This window comes from Ammodytes marinus (genome assembly GCF_949987685.1).
Source record: "Ammodytes marinus genome assembly, chromosome: 8".
Classification (NCBI taxonomy): domain Eukaryota; kingdom Metazoa; phylum Chordata; class Actinopteri; order Uranoscopiformes; family Ammodytidae; genus Ammodytes; species Ammodytes marinus.
This window is the reverse complement of record NC_137212.1, coordinates 11,684,410-11,707,280: the sequence shown is the minus strand read 5'-3', so window position 1 is coordinate 11,707,280 and position 22,871 is coordinate 11,684,410. Positions and strand designations below refer to the sequence as shown.

At 40.6% G+C, this 22,871-nt stretch overlaps 1 protein-coding gene across 1 annotated transcript in view; it reads left to right on the top strand.

Moving 5' to 3' along the window:
* rabgap1l (RAB GTPase activating protein 1-like) overlaps positions 1-22,871 on the top strand; it is a 104,035-nt gene that overhangs the window by 76,069 nt on the left and 5,095 nt on the right. The window contains exons 16-20 of the mRNA XM_080032223.1: positions 1,754-1,879; positions 3,635-3,778; positions 7,025-7,066; positions 11,880-12,008; positions 21,018-21,110. Coding sequence (XP_079888349.1) covers positions 1,754-1,879; positions 3,635-3,778; positions 7,025-7,066; positions 11,880-12,008; positions 21,018-21,110 — 534 coding nt within the window. The remainder of the gene's footprint in view (positions 1-1,753; positions 1,880-3,634; positions 3,779-7,024; positions 7,067-11,879; positions 12,009-21,017; positions 21,111-22,871) is intronic.

The following is a 22,871-nucleotide window of genomic DNA, read 5'->3' as shown; positions in this document are numbered from 1 at the left end:
CGGATCCATGCAGGCTCCAGTAGGTGTCCTGCAATATATGTGGCGGCTGTGATGGAATCCAACCGAAGATTCATCTGAGAAATCCACCTTCTGCCACTTTTCCAGCGTCCATCCTTTTAGCAGGCTGTGGGCCTTAGAAAATGCCACACGTTTTTTTAATTGCCTTTTGTTTAGTGCTGGTTTCTGGGCACTGATTCGACCAGGAAGGTGGATTTCTCAGATGAATCTTCGATTGAATTACATCACATGGTTGCTCCATCGCATACTTCCATCTCTACATCAAAGTTCCTCAAGGTGCTCCAGGACTGGCCAGCCCAGTCACCAGACATGAACATCATTGAGCATGTAGAGCAGGTAGAATGAAAGAGGAAGCATGGAAGACCAAACCAAAGAATCTTGATGAACTCTGGGAGGCGTGTAAGTCTGCTTTCTTCCTGATGACTTCATCAATAAATTGTATGAATATTGTCGAACCGCATGTATGCAGTCCTTCAAGCTCATGGAAGTCATACAAGATATTACATATGGATCTCACAGCACCACTATTTAATTCACTGATGTTATGCAACATATTTTAGTATTTGAAGTAAATTATTTGTTCAATTTTCACATAACTCTCTGTAGGCGACAACACTTTTGTCTTGCCAAAATCTGACCTTTCTGTGTTCATTAAATGATCACTATTTCTTCAGTGAAGCAAATTTATTTTAGTTTAATAAACATAATTTGGGAGGGTTTTAGCTTTCATATGAGCCATTTTTTAAAACAAATTGATTAATTAAAAGTCAGGTTATATAAGCTGTTGTTTCTACAAAATGGATAAGTGACAAGACTTTAGTCAGGGATTGTAGAGGCAGGAGTCCCAGGTGAAGGAGAAAGTGCCCTGGAAGTTGTATGGAGAGAGCGGTATGGAGAAACGGTAGGAAAGTCATTGAGGAGAGCTATGGACAAGTTATGTACTATTGTGAAGTACAGTGGAGGAGGTTAACACGAGGAAGTTATGGAGTTGGCTGCTGTAAAGGTGAAGAGGAGGCTGGGGAGAGAGATATAGGGGACAGCAGCAGTAAAAGAAAGATAGGTTACACAGGAGGAGGAGGCACAGGAAGAAGGGAGAGGTTATGGAGGAGATGTCAGGAATATTGATAGGGGTTCAGGTGTACCTGCAGGAGCCCATTCAGCCCCCAACACACGCTGTCAGACTCATTAAATATCACCTCATCTTCAGCAAGTTTCAGTGTGTGTATGTGTGTGTGTGTGTGTGGGTGTGGGTGTGTGCGTGTGCGGAAGTAACCCCACACCGACACACACACACACACACACACACACACACACACACACACACACACACACACAGAGTTCTAAGCTTTATTTTAATGCCCGGCTTTTATCTTCATTCATCCAAGCAGCACACACACTAAAGCACTCACATGAACACATCACTTTGCAAGCACTTACACATGCAAACACCTTGAGGTTTGTACTTTCATGTCGTTTACACTTTCTCCTTCTGTCTGTATTTAGAAACAGTGAAATAATGTTGGAAAATAAATTGTGTCTTTTGATTTCCTCCTTCCTTAAGGAGCCAAGTTTACTAAAACGTGTTGAATCAAATGTGGCCCTTGACTGGTAGCAGTTCAAACCCTTGAGCCTGTAGCTGAAATTCAGATAGACATCAAAAGACAATCTGTTCCTTGTCTTGAAAAACTTGACTCTGGTTTTCTTTGTGGCATAATATGTTGTTTTGTGGTTCCAGATGCCTGAGGAACAGGCCTTCTGTGTGTTGGTGAAAATCATGTATGAGTACGGCCTCAGAGCTCTCTACAAAAACAACTTTGAGGATCTTCACTGCAAGTTTTACCAACTGGAGAGGCTGATGCAGGTTAGTGAATGCATTGCACTGCAAAATTGAGTAACAATGCTGAGGAAAACAGCAGTGGCTGGATAGACGGATAGACTGGTGGATGAAATAGAGGCTTTTTGGGGAGCACCTGTTCCAGAAATGTTTTTCCACAAACTGTTTTCCTATTTCAATGTTTTCTTTAAATGACATCCTCAATTTTATTTGACATAAAATCACGAGGCTCAGCTGGATAAGGTAACAATCAATATACGTAGGTTTATGTTATTGATATGGTTTTAAACTTTGTTCTTGAGAAATCATCACTTGTTCAATAAATCTTGCATTGTAACCACAGTACAGTACAGTACACAAGCCTTGGTAGCTGTTGCCATGAAGAAGAAAGTCAGAAATGAAGCACTGACATATTCAAAAGAATACTAAGCTTAATTGTTGCAGTTGAACCTGTAGAGGCTTACATAACTGAATTGTAAACTCTGACTGCATGTTGTTGCACATTGGGATTCATAGTTGACTCCTGCCTCAGAGTTTTTAACTTCACATGCTTGAACCCTTCACTTTGTGTCAATGCTTTGGCTTCAAATTGCTCCTAGTTTGTTCAATTATCAAATGTTTTAGTAGTTGAACCAACAAAACAATTAATACAACAATAACGCCTTAAAATTGATTTATCTTTTTGTATACAGCATAAGTTCAAATGCAATGAAATTCACTTGACATATCCAACTGTCCTTCTTACCACTGTATAAAGGTTCAGTGTCAAGGATCGTCCATTTACGCACATTTTTACCTTTGTTGTGTTTCAGATTCAATCAACAGGGTGTGTACAATTACTCTACTGGCTGTTGTTGCTAAAAAGTTAAGACTCTCAGACAGTGCAAATAGCCTTTAAAATGTTTTTACATTTTCCATAGAAGCAAGGAAAGTTTGATTATATTCCAATATGTACAGTGTGTTACCAGGGATTGCATCATCTGTAGGGGGGTGGCGACATCTTTGTTGTTGCCTTTGTTGTTGACTTCTGGTCACAAAATATGCAATATAATATAAATGTATTCTCATTGTGTGTGTAAGACATGGAAGTCTCTGTCGAGGCTGGGGATCCTTGTGCTAGTAAAGTCCCATCACACTTAGCTATTACAGCTAAGCTAATCCACTCACTGACTTCAGTTTAATTTAGCCCTGAGATCCATCCTTGCCCCGAAGCCAGTCGTCTCTCACTATCAAGATCAACTCGGTTTGCACAGACCAAATGCCATCAATGTAAGGATGTTTGTATTGACTGCTGATAATTAGTGGGAGCTCACTATCTGATTCATCAGGTGCCATGTGGAATGGTAAGTGTTGGCAGCCAAATGTGATTGTTGTCTAGTCAGTTGAATCCTTAATTCACTGTATCGACTCTGAGACACACTTTTCTTCTGGAAAGCTACAGCTGTTTTCTCCACATCTGCTCAAACAAAAAGATCAACACACTATGTTCATTATGCTCTACAAAGGTACAGATTTGTAAATGTTGGATGCAAATTTGTGTGGTTGTAGTCACTTTGTATAATATTACGTTTCCTTGTATTTATTGTCTGGAAATTGTGCAATGTATGAACAATGTTGGTTCTTTGGTCCACCTTGGAAGAGATCATCATCTCAGTGACACAGCACGAGTGAATAAAATATAAGTAAAATGAAATAATGTAAAATTTAAATGACAAGCAGTGTCTAGTAACTGAAGTTTTATCTCAAAAGTTTCTCCCCTTTCTCTTTCATGTGACCCTACAGGAACAGCTTCCAGACCTGTGGTCCCACTTCCAAGAGCTGAACCTGGAGGCACATATGTACGCCTCCCAGTGGTTCCTCACTCTCTTCACTGCCAAGTTCCCCCTGTGCATGGTTTTCCACATCACCGACCTGCTGCTTTGTGAGGTACAATTTGCCTCACTGCACTATTTTGAACTGGGAGTACAGGTAGCGTGATTTGATCTACGTACATTGGTCAGAGTCCAGTGAAGTGTGTGTCAACTTAAACCAATGATTAGATACATAGTAAAAAGCTAGTTAAGACGGTCACACATGTAAAGGATGGGTGGAATATTTTAGTGGAGAGATGGTGAGAAAGAAACATGGCAAATTAGGAGGAAGGAGACAAGATAAGGAAACAGGGAAAGAGAGGGATGGTTTGAGATGAGTTGGTTAAACTGTACAGTATCTCTACTGACCCACTCTCAGTGGCAATGAGTAGAGAGAAAATCCATCCCAGCACTGATCCATCTGTATTCTGCTCCGTGGTTTGAGCCAACATCTTCCCAATGTAATCAATAGGGATGTGCGGATCATGCATTTAAGGGTCTGATAAGATCGCTGATGTAATACCATTAGGACCACTTCTCTGATACCAATCACTGCTTGCTTCTTGTTCTCAAACATGTTCACAAAAAGCTCTTTTGAAGAGACGTTCTCCAAAAAGTCACTAGTGTGCCATTTTGGTTGAATTCACAATTTCAAAGTATTAATATTCAGTACACTATTAATTAAAGGTTGGCTATGCAACATTTTCATTAAAAATGAAATTATTGTCACACAAAAGTAATCCGACTCAATCATCACTTCTGCCTCACTGTGCAATGGTGTGTTTACCTGGACAGCCCCCCTCGTTTGAGCTGGCACCTCCGACACTTTTGTAAAAAAAAGATTTGATATTCTTCAACTAATTCCTTAACATATACATTCTATACATGTGTATACCCTTGGATCAAATAAATGCTAGAATAATCAAGTGGTGCAAGAGTCTCTTCTAATGTTCTTTCAGAGGACATCTCATGAGGACTTAATATATCAAGAAAAAACAAACCTGAAGGAGTTTCTTTAGATCTGAACCCCAGTAATGTTTTTATTGGACTAGTCTGAAACAAACACCATGTTGAAACATTGGGTAATTCACAAAAATACCTGTTACCATAACACTGATTGTGAAGCATTGCAACTTACAAATAACAAGGGGGCTACGAACATAGCCTTGAAGAACACCAAAGCCACCATTAGCAGATGAAGAAGAGGCATTACCCATAACAACAGCTTGAGTGCTGTTTAAGCACAGTACCACTCACCCAGTTTCACAGGTGACTCAGCAAATAGTCACCAGTTGTTTAATTATAAGCGTTGCTTGTTATGTTTATGATGAGTACAAAAGAAATGGAGGAAGCTGATGGATTGTGTTTTTTTAAACCCTAGTTTTGATCTGAAAAGTTTCAATACATGGAAAATCAAAAGTCAAACAGCCTGTTAAGTTTCTCCTCCTCTCCACACTCCTCCATCTATCTGTCCTTCTATCGGCCCCAGGCAGAACAATTAATAGTTTCCCAGGTCTTTCCCACCCAATGAGCCGAATGATGAGAGTCTGCTCGTTACACCAGAATTCTCATCTCCTGCTCTCCCCTCCGTCTGCCTTCGTGTTCTTGGCTCTTTCCTTCATCTTCTCCAAGTCCTTTATTGCTTCCTTTCTCTATCATCTTTCTCTTCCCTAGTTAACTCCCGCTTTCATTGCCATTTCTCTAACAACTTTTTTTGCTGTGTTTTCTGTCTTCTGCTGGCTCCCTCTGTGTGCATTGTCTGTGCATTTAACCAGTAGTTTCTCTTTTTTTACTAATTGATCTCTTCATACTTCAGTCAATTGTCAAGCAGACTTTTATTTATAAACTTTTGTCTAATTCATCATGTTTATAACTCTCATTTAGAAATACTGAGTGAAATGTTACTGGACCTTTGTTATGCCACTGATAGGACTATGATACAAGTCTCTTAGTCCCACCATGAGACGAGGGATGGGTTAGGTCAGATGTTAAGACACTTTAGGTTAATTTGTTACTACCACTGTAGTTACCAGGAAACATTGCGTGCTTAGCAGGATTACTAACAACAGAAAGTACATATGTGGTGGCAAAGAGTTAGTCTACCTATGTGTCTCTATCTTTTACACGTGATGTGTTTTTATCATGTAGTCTTGAACCTTCACTCCTCCCCTGACCTATTGCACTGTCATCTCCCAAGTCAATGTCAACATAGCTCCCCTTTCTGTATGTGTATATCTCTCCTACCTGAATCCGAAACACACACCTTTTTTCTGTTATGTACACCTTTTACCCTGCCTCAGCACTGTGGCACCATCTTGAGGCCTACAAAGATAGGTGTGCAGGCAGAGCTTCTTCCCCACTCTTTCTCCTTTGGTATTTTTAGAACTGTCCGGATATTTTTAGCTCTGTGTTGCCATGTGAACTGGTAGTCACGGAGACCAAGGCGATGGTGTTCCCATGCAGAGCTGACATCATCTTTACATTTTCTTTCTTTCCATGAAAATAGGCAGCATTTTATCAACAATATGGGAAGGGAAAACATTGACACAGTATGATTGTACAGAACACTTTGTATGACAGTTATCTCTTCCACACAATAGAATAAACACAATATTTATTGCCGTTTTGTATTTTTAAGAAATTTCCAGCTTTATCTGTTTTTTAATGTTGAGGTTTGTCACTTTTATTGTACTTCTCTCTGCTCTGTAGACAACGAAGATTCCTTTGTGCTGCAGTTACATTAACGTTTACATTAAATTATAGATAAACTTAGGTGAAGCAGTTTTAAAATGTGACTACTTCAAAATGCTTTGTCAGACTCTTTGAAATCAGTATATAAATGGTAGTAAGGTCATTATAATAGGTCATTATAATTTGAATAACCAATAGAGATTCTAAAGTATTTACTCTCCATTTCACAATCTTTCACTTTTCTTGAGCTTCCCTAGTCACTTTTGAACAACTGTTTTTGAATTGTTCAGAAAAACAGGTAATGAAATGCCAATTAATAGACGTTTTATATCTCAGCCCAGTAGAGACAGTTTTCATTTCACTGCAGATATTCTCAGTCGTTAAGAGTTGTAATGGGAAATATTTCTACGTTTACGTCCATTATTTTCATATTAAAATTGAAATGTTTCTGCAGCAAAACATCACATCAACGTTAACTGACACACTGTACGTTCAGTGTCAGTTAATCAGAAATAAATAAATAAACTGATATTCACTGATATCTTGAAACTTTTCAAATACTGATACACATGAACTTGATAGTTTTGCCTGTACTTGTTTTCTGTATTACATCTAATTCTCTATCTTTCAGGGTCTGAACATCATCTTCAATGTAGCCCTGGCCCTGCTCAAGGTTAGTACTCTCTTCTTTTAATGCATGTATGTATCTTTGAAAGCCTGTTTTTAAGGTATTTAAGCAGTGCTTCATCTAAAAAAATAACTATTTTATTTCAAATTCCCTAAAGTGTTTGTTTAGGTATAAATACATTTTGCTTCAATAAAAGAGAAAAATAGACAGTTTAGTACAGTCTTTTGGAGATTGTGCAGTGAGGTTGAAGTATGGGTTGAGGCTTGTTGAAATTCCTTGCCCTCTAGTGTGCAAATCAGAAAGTGCATCTGGACGTGAGGAGACTGATTTGTCCTTAAGGACCTACTTCACCGGTTGGAATATGAAGGTGTATTGAACTCTGAGATCCTATTTAGTATAAATGTGCAAAAAAAATTTAAATTGGTTCATCCTAGCCTGAGAAAAGGCAGAAAGAGTGTTTTATGGTCTCACTGTCTAACCCTACATTTTTCTTACTGTGACATCACAGTAAGAAAAATTTAGCAATTTTAAAGTAGCATATATTACAATTATATTCAAAAATAATCATTGTTTCTGTCGCATTATACATAAACAAAATGTGTTTCTCATACATCGACTTAATTAAACAGGCTACAACCCACGAACTTCATAAAATGCAATTGATGTATTTTTAGCGCAGGGGAAAAAATCAAGAAAATATCAGCTTTTTCAAATTACTATCAAACCAAGCTGTATGTTGTTGCGGTCAGAGCATTGTGGTGTAGAATTACTGGATGGTGTGATATCCGATCTGTTTGTGGCTGAACGGATTGATGAGTTTTTGCATTGGCCGCGTCATATCTCATGTTGGTGTCTGGTTGTTCAATGTGGACATTCATTTGTTTGGACAGTCCTTGTGGAAGCTGAAACTCAGTGATGAAGAACAGGCTTGTTAGTCTCATCATGTAGTACATGTCTACTTCAATAAACCAATCATTTAGCATCATGTTCAGTTATATACTTCTCTTAAAATGGTTTAGGTTCAAGAGCCAGTCTTTCCTAGTTTTTACACAATAAGTTTGAAATAAGGAATTTACTTATTTCAGAAATGTTTTTGTCATTTCAAACGGAAATTCTAGTAAGTTAATTAATTATAATTTTCAGCCCCTATTATCATATCAGGTGGAAGTGTTTTTTAACTATAGTCATCATGCTTTTTAGTGGTGTATTACAGTGTTTACTGTTCAATTTCTGCTTTATCTTTTTCTGCCTTCCCCAAACACAAACAAACAAATTTATTTATCTTTTATCAATTCATTATAGGTAACATGGAAGCCGCCAATACATCATCAGCATATTATGACATAAAAGGTGTATTTTAGATATATAGAGAAGTGCTTTGCCTTTATATTGTTATGCAGCTACACTTAGGGCTCTCCTCTCAGAATTAACCGTACGTGGTGGGTATTAAAAACCCCTCCTGCTCTATATGATAGCAATAATGTATTCTGTCCATCAGTACGAGAAAGATGTGGTGCATGCAATGGCCGGGAATGGGGAACAAATGAGGATGTTAGGAGGGTGGAAGGGGCTTCCACTGCCTGCCTCTGATTGGCCATGCATGACGGCATACTCCCCAGAGGCTCCCTCCTCCCTCCTCCATCCATCCTGCTCTCCTCTCCGCTCCGCTCTCATCACCCCTCCCTCCTTCTGTGTTCACCGCCCTCCCTCTCCTGCTTAGCAGCCGCCATACTCATCACAACAGGAGCATAAGCTACAGCGTTAGCAATCTGGACCTGGAGAAGTCTGAATTGTGTTTTTTTCCTCCTCGTCTTTCACCTTCAGTTGATGCCTGCTTGGAGCTCCTTCTCTTCCTCAGTTCCTCATTTTCAGTTTTTCTTCACCTCCAACTCATCTACCTCCTCTTCTCTTTTGGCTGGCTCCCACACGCTACCTCTGTCCATCACCCAGACCTCTGCAATGGAGCCGCCCCTGCTAGCTGCTAGCTATTAGCTGTTAGCATCACAAAGAGAGACAGATTGGTAGAGAGAGAAAAGAAAGCAGAGAGCGTGAAAAAGAGAGAGGATTTGGACAAGAATCGCTGAGTGGTTTATTTGCTTTGCCTCACCCAAGCTGCTGTCCAGGACCATCATTTCTGATAGAACGGCAACATTCACTCTCATGCAAACACCCATCCATTTCACTTTTTTTGTTGGAAGGCAGAATTGACTTTCCATCTGAAGGAACTGGCTTCCCATTTAAAAGATCTACTCACCGCTAGAGACCGGATGCCTGGCTTCTGCTAATGGAAATTTGCAGGCGGGCAGACTTTAGAGTCCATGCTGGAGCTGTTGACTGGACTGTGCTTTTACCCCGTTATATGGTTTCAATCTGGTCAGACTTCAGATCAGAAGGTTATATTAATATAGAGGAAAAATACATGGAGGCTATTATGATACACTTTTCTTCTGTTTGACTTAATCATCTTGTTATTCATGCATCTCTGGCTTAAATCTGACTCAACGAGTTCAGGATCCACTGGGCCATGAACCAACAGAAACACATCATCATCTCCTGAAGGGCTGCCATTCTAATAGAAAACATATTGTCTGCTTCTGCTAAGTCGACAGGACCGCCTACTCAGGCTTAGACTGTGGCTCTTCAGATGAAAGGATTCTTAATTTTATTTCAGGCAATTTAACATTTCAAAGAACGCCAAAAATCCTTTAAACTTCATTCCTTTTGGTAAAAGGGTGATAAACATATTGGCTGCTTTTATGTCTTATGTGTCTCACATGCACTAAGCTTCAGGGGTCCAGGCCACTCAGATGTGCAGACTGAAATGGATTTTCTTTCCGTCTTTGAAGTATAACAACGAAGGATAAATAAAAAAGGTGGAGTACATATCCATCGCCAGAGCAGCGGCCCACGTGTTAAGCACCAGTGTTGCTAGGCAACCGCATACTGGCTTGGAATTGGCTGGGGTAGTTTGGCACGGGAAGATGAGAGAAGGTAGTGTGACTGGATTTCAAAGGGAGTCCGACAGGTAACTGGAGGTTTCAGCATTATGCCGAATGCAGCGCCAATATATTATTTACTGACTGTTATTTTGTCACACCTTGTGGCCGTTGCTGGGCTCTGACAGTGGTGCAAGCTGAGTGGCCTCCACTGACGTCTTGTCCACTTGTCCAAATTGTGTGGTGCCCCAGATGAACTGGATCAATCTGTTTGAGGCCCTGGATCCCTGGGCCGTCTCTGCTACTTTGCTGTGTGTTCCTTTTGAGCGTTTCGTTGTTTCTTTACTGGCGGGCGCCATTGAAGATCAGTCTGCTGTGAAGAAGCCTGATGTGGCATTATTGGCTTCTTTTCTCAGAAGGTCAGTCTCCTCGTTCACTAGGACTCAGCCGGTTTGGGCTTGACAGTGACCTCAAGGTGAATCTCTCCAGCCCTCCTCCTTCTACTACCAAGAAACCCACTGGGACATTTGGACGACACGCTGGAGTCACCTACCGCCTTGGTCCCGGAGCGGGACCGGCCCTCTCCCTGCCCCACCCCTCCCCCCTCTCCTCCCCCTGTACCTGCCTTCACCCAGCGGCTGCCCCATCCAGCAGTGCGCCAGGCGGGGGAGGACGGAGAAGGAACAGCAGAGGACAGGGCCCACAGCAGTCAGGCCTCAGATGACTCCTTTTGCAAAGTCATGGGTCTTCTTGGGATGGGACACCGGCTCTTTGTCCCAAAGCTGCTGGCGGTGAGAGAGGGGGCACTTGGGGAACAGATGCTGGATTAAAGAAACCATAAGCATGCAACCATGGTGGGGTTTAAAGTTGTTAGTCTTGTGTTGATAATGTAAAGATATTCTGGTGAAGACAGTGGATGGGGAAGAAGCAGGCAAGCATGTGAAAAAAGCGGTTAAATAAATATTTATTGGATTTGTTGTGGTGAAAGTTTGACCACTTTGTAATGGAAGCTTCCACATTTGATGCAGGGCTTTGCCTAAAAGCTTTATTTAATAATAGTTGATCCCATCGTCTCATTTACCATTAAAAATGAAACAGCCAAAACATTTTATAAATAAAGACTTGGTTTCTGAGTAACACTTGATCAACCATCTAAAGTACCAAAATTAAAATCTCTGGATAGACCCTTTTGACAATGCATCCTTTCACCACAAGATGGTGTAATTGGTGTGTCAATCTCTTTTTTGTTTATTTTTGTATTTATTTTTTATAAACTGCTGTTATAAAGGCTACTGTTCTTCAAAAGCAGCCTTCTCAACATTTTTTGTTCCACAAATGTACACTCAATACAGGTTCATCAACTGGTCAGCTTTACTCGAGGGCTTTTGGATGTCAATTATTTTTGGTTTCACATTTTAGGCATCGTGTGCTCTCTGTGATTCACTATGAGATCATTCAATAAAAACTAAAATAAATCACTTTGAGTGTCAATGCACCTTTAAGGAGCATGTTTGAAAAATACCGGAAAAATAATGCTCAGCTAAATTGCAGGAAATTGCTCCCATGATGAAAGCAAGTAACATGTAGATAGGATGTGACAGAAAACCATTAGGGATGTGAGGTAGTGGCTTTTCAGCCTCCACTTCTGGATAATGGGAAGTGACTCTGCTAGTCTTATTAGAGAGAATGGGTGATATGAAGATTGAACAACAAGTATGTCCTGTCCAGTCTGCTGCTGATCACACACTACCTCACAGCTCAAAACGCTGTAGACCCTTCTCCAGACTAAACATAAAAAAATTGAGTTGAGAAACAGGATGTTTGGTGTAAATATGTTTTCTGTACACAATCTGTCAGTCAGTGCCTTTGTCTATCTGTCTCCACCAACACTCACCTCTTCTTCCACCTCCTCATGTCTACAGACGTCTAAAGAGGACCTCTTGCAGGCAGACTTTGAAGGGGCGCTCAAGTTCTTCAGGGTCCAACTCCCTAAACGCTACCGAGCTGCAGAGAACGCCCGCAGGCTTATGGAGCAGGCCTGCAACATCAAGGTAAGGATCACACAATAAAACTACATGCATTTGTATACCCTAAGTCCTTTATTACTTACTTTCCCTGAAACCCAAAACGGTTGCACAAGTGCAGGCACACATCATTCCTGGAGTGACTATGAGATTATTGTAGGAGTCCAGGCAACAGAATTCCTTTCTTGGCGTCTCCCACTGAGATATACATGCCTTTTAAACCAGAGGGGTCGGTCAAAGGCCCCAGACCATGTCAAGTATAGTATTTGCTGTTGTGGGGTTTGAATCCCTGACGTTCTGGTTTTGGTATGGGCTATTTTATCTATCATATAATGCATTTGGTATGCAGGAGTTAATGTTACATGTATTTTAATTGCACTGCACTTTACTGACACTAACTGTTAGTAAAAAGACATTTATTTCCTTGGATGTTATGTGACTTAAGGGTTTAGCTTTTCTTTACCTTGAGTCATTTCTTTGTCTCTTCAGGCAACCAGCCACTGTAGTCTTGCTTGAAATGTGAAACACATCACTTTTTGTTCTGCTGGAAGGAGCTCCTGCATAGCAAATGTTTTGAAAGGAAAAGCTTTTATTACGCTTTTTATACGCTATGTTTGTATACGCTTTGTATACGCTGTGTTGGAGAAGCCCGAAAGAGAGGAAAGTAACCAGCCCAAAGCAGATAGTTTACAAAAATAATGTATCAAATGGCAATGTGAAAACAATGTGGCTGAGTAAAAGAAGGGGTCGCTCCAACCTAAAGAGAATTATTCCCTATATTTGTGTTTAGATGTTATGACAACTTTGACGTTATAGGTTTATTTATGTTGTCTGCTATGACCCAATGAGCCACGTTCTACTTTACTTGGTTTATCAGTATTTCTTGTGTGTTGTAATTTATTGGCATAGACTATGTCTACAATTTGAACATACCAGATACAAGATGGCATCCATGGATGGTTGGCATAGTTCTCTTCAAGGCCTACCAGGCTTCATGGCCCCTAGTGTGCACACACACACACACACACACACACACACACCCTCATTCGTTATCATCCTTCTATTGACCTTAATTAGGCTGCTGGCATTTAGGGAATTTGCTGCGGTCACCAGAGACCAAAAGCAGTACACAGTAAACATTATTGTGTGGGCTGGGTGGGCGGTTGGATGTGTGTGTGTCTGTGTGTGGGTCAGCACAGTTTGTTGTGATAGAGGAAGGAAAGAGGGAAATATGTAGGAGATGATAAATCTTCCTCTATCGTTCTCTCTTTATCTCCCCTGCTCGTGTACATACAATCACACATTTGAAGCATTTTCATGCTTTTTTTTTTATCTACAAAAGTCTTCAAGAAGTAAGCATATTGTGATGTAGTGTGGTGTTTAAGGGCAAATTGGCACACTATATGGGTTTAAGTGCTTAAGATCCCCCCTGTTTGGTATATGTTGTGTTCTTTTACATACAGGATATCCTGTACTGTGACTCACTGCTTATCTTTGTCGGTTTGGTAGCATTTTGGTAATCTTGTGCAATCCTGCAGCAATGCAACCAATCATGTCAGGCCTCAAGTCATAAAAGATCACTAACATACACTCAAACATGTAATGTGGATGCTCAATTACTGAAAAACACTTAACAGACAAGTCCATCACACTCAACCACCAGAACAGCTTCAGTGCTCCTTTGCTCTTAGACCAATCTCCACAACTGTACTCTTCTCCACTAAAGATGTCCCCTTTTAATTGTATTCCTGTGATTGTGAAATATGTTGCTCATGCATGAGGCAGGTCATTGCTATTCTCAACATTGTCTATGACCACTTGTGTGGAAACAACTGCATGTTATGTTCCTCCACTCATGTAATCAGGTTTTTCCTATTTGCCACCTGTCTGTATGGGCAAACACATTTATAAGATTATGGACACTCTTTATCACACACAAAAAGCCCCCCCGCCCCCTCACACACACACACACAGTCACACACACACACACACACACACACACACACACACACACACACACACACTCAAAATGTTAATTTTTCCAAGTGTAGTTTGGCCTCAAACCTGTAGCACTTACTTTTCAGTTCATAGATAATCACAAATATCTGCGAGAATGCCAGGTTATGCCGGAACAGGCTTGACATTTACAGCATTCAGCATTTTAGGAAGAACTTACTGACCTGAATAATGCCTTTTTAAGAGAGAAAAAATAGTACTGAGTGAATGCATTTTAATAGCCAAAGTATACACATCAAAACTGTGTATGTGTGCCTAAGATCTTAAACTTCTTCTCCTCAGCAGCATCTCTTTTTACTGTCATTATTTTTAAAGCAGTAATCCTTTTAACTTTTAAAAATAGCATATTCCCTTGGGATACAGAAATATGGAGCAAGTCTGTCAGTGGGAGACATATTAAAAAAGAGAAAACAACATTTGGTGACTGATGAGAAGGACTAATGGAAGAAAGACTCCTTTTCCTTTTCTGCCACTCCCCACTTTTCCCCATGTTTTCCCACTAGCCATCTAGCTAACCCAAGCTAGGACACCAAGGAAGTCAGAGGGGCCAGGGTGGAAACTGAGTTCTCTCCTCTTTTTTCATAGGCTATTATCTTATTTGCACATGCCGTTAAATGCTGACTTCTTTATCATGGACGCTGGTTGATGCTGTACTTTCCTTGGCAGAGCGTTGGAACAAGCCATGCTCAACCACCATCAGGGAATCAGTGAAAATCAGCCTGTTCAAGCCACTTTGCTCTCTGTTCGCCCTCCCTTTTTACATATTTCGATGTCTAAATCGGATCAGCTGAACTCTGTAAGCTGCTTAAAACATCGAAAGAATTCACTGGCACCTTGGCTTGATGAACACAACAGGCTATAGGGTGGCTTAGCCTTTCTGGGGATTATCGGAAGAATTTGAATTTCTCAGCCTCCTTAAACATCCGCCGGACCCGCAGCTGGAGTGATGACTTTTCAGGAGAGTAATGTCGTATATTAATTTGCTGCTCACGGTTTGATTGATGAATTTGTTCTTTGCCAAATCCTCCCGACAGAAAAGATTTGCTTTAAGAGGCTGAGGAGAAAGAAGAAAGAGGGATGTTTAAGTTTAGGGAATACAAATAGTCAAGTTTTATTTTCGCTTCCTTATCCTTTGAGCATCTGAGAGCATTTGTTGTTCATCTATTATATATATTGTTTTAAAATATACTTGTTGTTTTATTTATGTTACTTCTATTATTTATGTATTTTAGTTCAATAATTCAGAGTTCGCTTACCAGATATTATTGCAATGTGCCCACTCTTTGCTGTCATAGCGTTTTTCTCGAGAACACAGCTTATTTTGAGTTTCTGTCCCTTCCTTTATGCACCTGCGCTGTGAGCACCTGCTCATTAGTGGTGGAGAATCTTGCATGTAAAAGCTGGCACTCACTGACAGTGTGAACACTAGCAGTAGCAATGTGGGCACATAGTGAATCTCCCAAAGAAGATGATGATGACTTTCTCTGACTGATAACGTGTCTCTATTTACTAAGAGACGTGTGCAATGTACTGTCACAAGAGAGATTGTAGTGATTGTAAGAGGGAGGAGACAATGTGACCTCTTGTTGATACATTTCCCCAGGAGGAAAGATGAGGAGCTTGTTAACAATACAGAGATTGTCAGGTAGTTAGCTGTGGGGTCCTTTTGGGAGGCCCTTAACAGTATTTCAGGATCTATCCATGGCAGCTTTCAACTTCACTTCCTGGATTTTACTGTTGAAAAGGTTGAGCAACTACGAAACGAAAAGTCACTGTGGTTGATCTGACAACTTCCTTCCTATCCCTCCAAACCGCAAACACACACACACACACACACACACTCAGACGGCGTAGATGTGTAAACAATCTTTTTTTTTTGCCATCAGCAGCTAAACGGAAAAAATAAACGAAACCTCCAGACTGCAACCTAAACAGAAGGTCAAAGAGAGAGAATGTGAGAGAGTCACAAATGGAGAAAAGGAGAGAAGGACGGGGGGCAGTACTCACTCAATGGAAAGGTAGAAAAAGAGCCAAGTCATCCTCCTTTGTTGCACACTTCTAGCATTACAGAGAGAGAGAGAGAGAGAGAGAGAGACAAACAGGTGTGTTGTACTGCCTATTGCTCCCCCTTCCGCCCCCCCCCCATCCCCTCCCTCTCGGTGGGCGGGTCTCGTCTGCTGAAGGACTCTTGAAAGCAGCCAGTCGCCTCCTCCGCTCTCGCAGAGAAGCAAGACCTGGCAGCTGCACTCCTCTTCTTTCTCCTTTCCCCTTCTCCACCACTTCTCCTCCTCCTCCTCCTCTTCCGTCTTGGTCTTCATCCCCCGCTCCTCCTTGCTGTCTGGGGTGGGGGGGGGGGCCAGAGGAGTCAGGATGATGCAGGAGGTGTCCATCATGGTGGCGTACGACGCTCACGTAGTGGAGCGGCCGGGTGAGGAGGACACCCTGACTCGCTTGGTCGCTCACTCCAGACCTCTCCGAGCTCCCAGACCTGTGGTAGGTCTGTTCTCTCCCCACGTCACTTCTTTCCCAATTTATCTTGTAGCCTACTCTTTTTTTTTCTTTCTTTCTCATTCCGTCTCTTTTTTTTTGTTCCTTCTTTCAGTCGTTCATTTATTTATTTATTCTCTGGGTGTGTATGGTGTATTCTTATTATTTAAGGTTCCCAACCTTTCCCACTGTCCCTTATCTCTTGCAGTTATTTTTTTTTTAAATATGACAAATGGAACGAGAAATTGACCTGCTGCTCTCTTTTATCTTTTTCAATTCTTCTTGGATTTTAGTTTTCTAAGAAAAAAAATCCTTTAGCTTTTTAATTTTCTTTAATTCTGGCAATACATCATACATTTGTGGAAATGTAGAGAGTGGAGATTTCACAGAAACATTTTATGTTCTTTTGTTCCATATGGTATAGATGCCGAAGACTCATGTATGAATGTGTGGGGGTGTGTTGTGTTCCTACTGAGTGAGTGTGTGACGTTTGAATTTATAGAGCTTTCCTAGACGCAGAGCTTGTTTGTAGCAGTCAGTTAGTTTCAATTACTGAATTTGGAATCAATGGAGACTGTGTGTGTGTGTGTGTGTGTGTGTGTGTGTGTGTGTGTGTGTGTGTGTGTGTGTGTGTGTGCGTGTGCGTGTGCGTGTGCGTGTGCGTGTGCGTGTGCGTGTGCGTGTGCGTGTGTTTTCACGGCCTAGTTTTTCCTGAGATGTTCAGTTGCGTTTGTTCTTATTTAAATATTCAAACTTGGACTGCCACCTTATGTAAGAGCAGATCCCCCTTCACCACCCACCCACACACACACACACACACACACACACACACACACACACACAGTCTCTTTCTTATAGTATAATAATGTCTATGACACCGCAGCCTGTGTGTGATCTCAGCTTGGAGGTTTGGGACCAATTCCATTTCCTGCTGCAGGGATTCAGGTCAGGGTTCTAAAAGTGGGCCTGGTACCATTTCCCACGGCACCAAGCCTCTTTAATCCGCATTACCTGAATAAGTGGCTTGGTCTGTGTGTATGTGTTTGTGTCTATCAGCAAGCACGTGTGTTATCTGACATGACCTTGAGCAAGATGCTTGGCCCACGCTAACTGGTTGATACTCAGCAGACAAGGCTTAACTCTGCCCCTGAGCTTTCAGGAGTTAATGAAGTTTCAGATGTTTTCCCTACGGAGAAAGTCGCTGAGAATGTGAGAATAGATTAGGGAGTTTAGCACGCGGAGCACTTTCCTTTCATACTGGTGGTAACTCTTATAGTCGGTGACCTGAGAACTGTAACTTATTTTACAGTTTTACCGACTGTATGTTACTTCAAATCATGATGATAATTAATTACCCAAATTGTATTGTAAATGGCAGCAGTCTCTCTAAAGGCATGGAATTAGATCAATTATCAGAGAAAGTTTTGTACTTTGCAACACATGGTTTTTAATCCAACTAGAGTAACAAACAGACACTGGGGGGGATGAACTTTTTCAGAATAAAACTGCAGATTTAGAGAGATTGAAGCACTCTGATCCTGTGTGTTGGAGGCTGCAGTGTGTCTGTGTGTTTGAATATAATCCTTGACTCTTAACAGTTAATCACGGCCCACTTTGCTGTTGCATTTCCTTTCACACTCGTGCTTTAGTGTTTATGTGTTTTTAGGGGTGTTGGAGAGCAGCAGGTTGCATAATCAGCCATTAGACTTCAGCTGCCTGTCAAGACTTACTGTTTAAATGTGTAAGACTAGCAGAACAACATTTAGGAATCACGTGTAAAATATATATATATATATATTACACATTATTTAATACACATTGTGCAATTACATAAATCACTGACAAAGACACTCTTCTTTCTCATTGAAGTTCTAAATGTTGTCGCACCAGGGTCAACCCCTCAGCATGCCTTTGTGTCCTTGAGCAAAACACTGGAGTTTAAAGCAGCTACTGTCTAACAGCTGAACCTGGTCTCTAAAATCTGCTTTTCTCAGTCAATCAGGGTTCAGTGTTTCAGGGATATAGTATTCACATTTATTCATGTCACAAAAGAGCAATCATTTTAGCCTCATAATGTTAAACATTGTTCTAACATTGACACAGAGGCCGTTTGAACGCATATTCAATGAAATCCCAGAGAAACTGAGTCATGGTAGAATGAAATAGCAAAAAAAGAAGAGGTTGGTATCTTTCATAACATAATGACCACGTGTCAGTTGTCCTTACTGAAAAAAAATACAATTGGAGTAATTTCCACTTTAAAAAATAACTTTTCTACCTACTCTGTGTGTGTAAGTCGAAAGTTTAATATCTCAGGAAACGCACACGTCACGTCTCCCTCTTTTTTATATTCATGCATTCAATGAGATCAAATAATATCGAAGGGCCTGCTTTGGTTGTACCTTATTGTAACATGAGCTTTGTCAATGTTAGGCTGGAATCATTTCCCTCACTGTCATGTCAGATTAGAGATTTAAGAGCACCATGATTGGGTCAAATGAATTGGGTGAATTAAAGGCCCTTTGGCACCCAGAAAAACACCAAAAACATTGAAATGTTAAGATTCAACAACTCTGTTCCGAAACAGCTCACAACTCAGTCGGTTGGTGCCTGCAGGGGGAAACACCACTTTCAATTATTCTCCATTGTTTCGTTCCAATAAAACGATTATTAACCAGCGTGCAGAGACCAAGCTGCTCTTTTCTTCCTGTATAGATAATGACACAATAAGCCTAAACTCTGTTATCTGCTGGAGGCATTGTGTGTCAGATAGATCGCAGTGTGACGCTCATTCACCTCAGCACTCCCTGGGCTGTAGAGGTTAAGGGTTAACCTGCATTTTGCTCTGTTTATTGGGGGATTTAACTCACTCATTCTCCTGGATGTTCTTAATGGTTATTAAGTCAGATCTTTAAAAGCTGCAGAACATTGAGGAAGCATATGAGATTATTTCAAAGCAGGGAGGTAGGACATTTATTGATTCTTTTTGAAAAATTAATTTGTAACTTCAGTCACTTTAACATTTAAGACACAGAAGGCACTATGACTAAAATATGACACAAAGCTTCAAACCTACAAACTATATTTGGCATTATGTTCACTGTTCTTTCTATCTATCCTTTCATGTGTATGTAACACGTAAATGAAGAGTTCATGAGAGCATTCAACTGAACCCAGATGATGCTGCCTTTAGGTACCTGACTGGATTGGAACACACGACACACAAACATGCAAGTCTCAGAGGAGGAAGGGTCACATGACTGAGACTGACCTGGAATCCCCAGCCCTAACGGTGGGCGCTATGGCAACACTGTTTCCACGGTCTAGGTTTCCACACAAGGGGAGATAACATTACCACCCACCAGAGAGAGAGAGAGAGAGAGAGACACTTCAATATCAGTCGGTCATCAATGTTGTCTCATGTTTTTAATGGTGTCACTCACTTCTTGTATATATTCATCATTTAGAAACGTATAATAACTGAATCCCCTGTATTTCTGCAGATACTTTGTGTGGTATGTCAATGCAAACTGTACTTCCACATTGCAGAAAAATGCGAATGTTGTGATTTTGTGTTTGCTTTGCTTGGTAGTTTCTGAATTTAAAAACTACTTTCGATGGGTGTCAGTGAACACAGGCTCACAGGCTCAGAATGAACTGAAGAAAGAAACATTTAAAGAAAATGAGCACATTTATTTTTCTACCAATACCCCAACAGGAGATTTTTAAATTTTTGACCATGTCAATTACAGACAACTGAAGAAAGAGCGTTAATGAAATGAGGAAAAATCATCCTGGTCAATCAGTGTGGGTATAATAGCAGCATCCAGTAATTTTTTAACAAGTTGACCGTTTGTGACTGTAACGACCAGTTGAAGTTGCATCGAACAAATTACTCCCATTTTATACAACAGGGCTACGTGGTGTTTACTGTATGACTGCATTGGTAACAACACACATAGGGAAACTGTTCATCTCTCTGGCTTTGATTAGCAAATGACTGGGTTCAGACAACTTTGTCTGTTCGTCGTCATGCCACTTTCCGTTATTTTTTATCTCAGTGGGAAAGGAATGACTGTTGGTGACGCAGCTGGCAGAGCGAACTTAAAGTTTCTGAAGAATTCTTTGAATAATGGCGAGCACCTGATTTACAGTCAAATGTTCTGTTGAGTGCCTTGTGTTGTCTGTGTAATGTGTCCCCCCCTCTTGCATCTTCATATCATGTCCAGTGTGTTTAATAGTGTAGAGAACAACAACATACAGCAGCATGTACCGGTTTTAACTTACACAGAGCAGATTGTGCAATAGAAACTGTGCAGCACGTACCACAATACCACAATAATTATTCAGCAATATTCAGAGTTAGTTTAGACTTTTATGCCACAGAGGATATCTGCTGATGCCTTGTGTAAGTGGTGTACCCATTCACTTGCTTTTAATGTGAGAAAGCGCTGTGATGGGCTCAAGCTGGGACTGTTTGGATGCATGAAAGTTGAAATAATGATTTTGACCAATTTGTTTACTATTTTTTAGGTTCCGACCAAAAAGCTGAAGAAGTTTGAGAAGGAATATCAGACACTGAGAGAGAGCCAGCTGCAGCAAGAGGACCCCATCGACCGATACCAGGTAGGATGCGCACACACACACACACACACACACACACACACACACACACACACACACACACACACACACACACACACACACACACACACAGATATCTCACCTTTCTTACATTTGTTTCTTGAGGTAAATTATTCTACCAAGCGAGTTAAATGGACACATAACCCTTTTCTTACACAGTATAAGTATATTCATGTGAAAGCAGCCTTGTTTCCATTAGGTTTTAGCTAAATAAGTGTTCAGCCTTAATCACCATTTTAAGTACAAGCCTTTGTTAAACATTTTCTAAGATTAGAAATCTTCTGTGAAAACAATGCGGTTTTCTCAAGCTGTACTTTTTGATCTTTGTGAAACTGTTCTGGCTTCAACTGTGACTTTTCACACAGCTCAGATTTTCCACCCAAACATCTTCTACATTTATTTTGGGCGAAGCTGGCGGGATGCTGTCAGTGGTTTTTGATAGTGCCTTCACTTTCAGGAGATAAAGACAGGAGAGGTGAGGCAGATATTTAGAGATTCGTACAGGAACTCAAACTGTGAACAGACTACAGCATATCCTCCTTTCTTTTGCTCCGCTCCACCACCATGATTTCTTTCCTTTCCTCTCAGTTTAAATTTGTCATTCTTGCTTTTCCTAAATCAGCTCAGGGCACAGTTCATTTCTTTTTGATGAATTTGAGTGAATAGAATCAAAACTGAGAATTTAGAGCCCTTCTGATCACGTTTGAATCATCTGCGGGCTAAAAAATAAACAAAAAAACCACCAGAATTACATGTAGCTGTTTTTTTCACGAGGCAGAAGTGATATGTATAAGCGCTGTACAAACTGCTTGTTCTGGAGGGAAGGAAGGAAGACTTTTATTGTAGATAAGATGTTGGACTGGAGCCATCTCCTCTTTGGCTGGTGGAAATACATTTTACAGAGCAAGATGACAGAAAAGCAGGAAGGTTTTTCTTGTAAACGGTGGTGAAATCATTAAAACAAAATACATTTTCGGATTTTAGTAACTTGATGCTTATTGTTATTTAAAAATTCAACATTTTGATATGGTTTATACTCCAGGTTTAGGTATGTACCCATTGTTTCATGTTGCTTGGGCTTTGTGTTTTTATATGGTGCATCTTGTTTGCTTTATATGTACATGAAAAAATCTCTGCGCTACTTTCTCGGCCAGTCTTCTTTGCGGCTCTCAATGTTTATCTTGATACAAAATGAAAGCATTGGAAAGAGAGAGCAAAGAGAGCTCAAGGGGAAGGGGGTGAGGCTGGGAAGGGACAAAGAAGGGAAGCTGTCAGGATCATGTGTTTAAGTCTAGTCAGTGCTGCCAGAGGCTCGATATGAGGACACTGCTGTGACTGTGGACTGCAGCACGGTAAGCTGCCTTTATTCCAACAAAGACTTTAATACGAAAAATGTGTAGGGAATAGTGATTCTTCCGATTATGGTTTTCTTTTCATTTCATGATCTTGAGTTTTAATATTTCTTCTGATTGTGCATAAGCTGGTCGAGTTGACTGAAGTAAACGTTTTGGCAACCTATTGAAAGCAAGACTATGTAAGATTGTAGTACAAACATGTCAGTCTAAAACATGGCGTATGGACAGCTGCATCAGAGAAGTACCTCCCATCCACACTAATTAAGATGATGTACAGTAGGTCTCTCCTCTGTTTGCCCTAATTCAAACCCATTACGTTTCTCATAGGAAATGATTCATTTAATTTGAGGAGTGACATAAAAACTGTATCCGAAGTATTAAAGCGTTT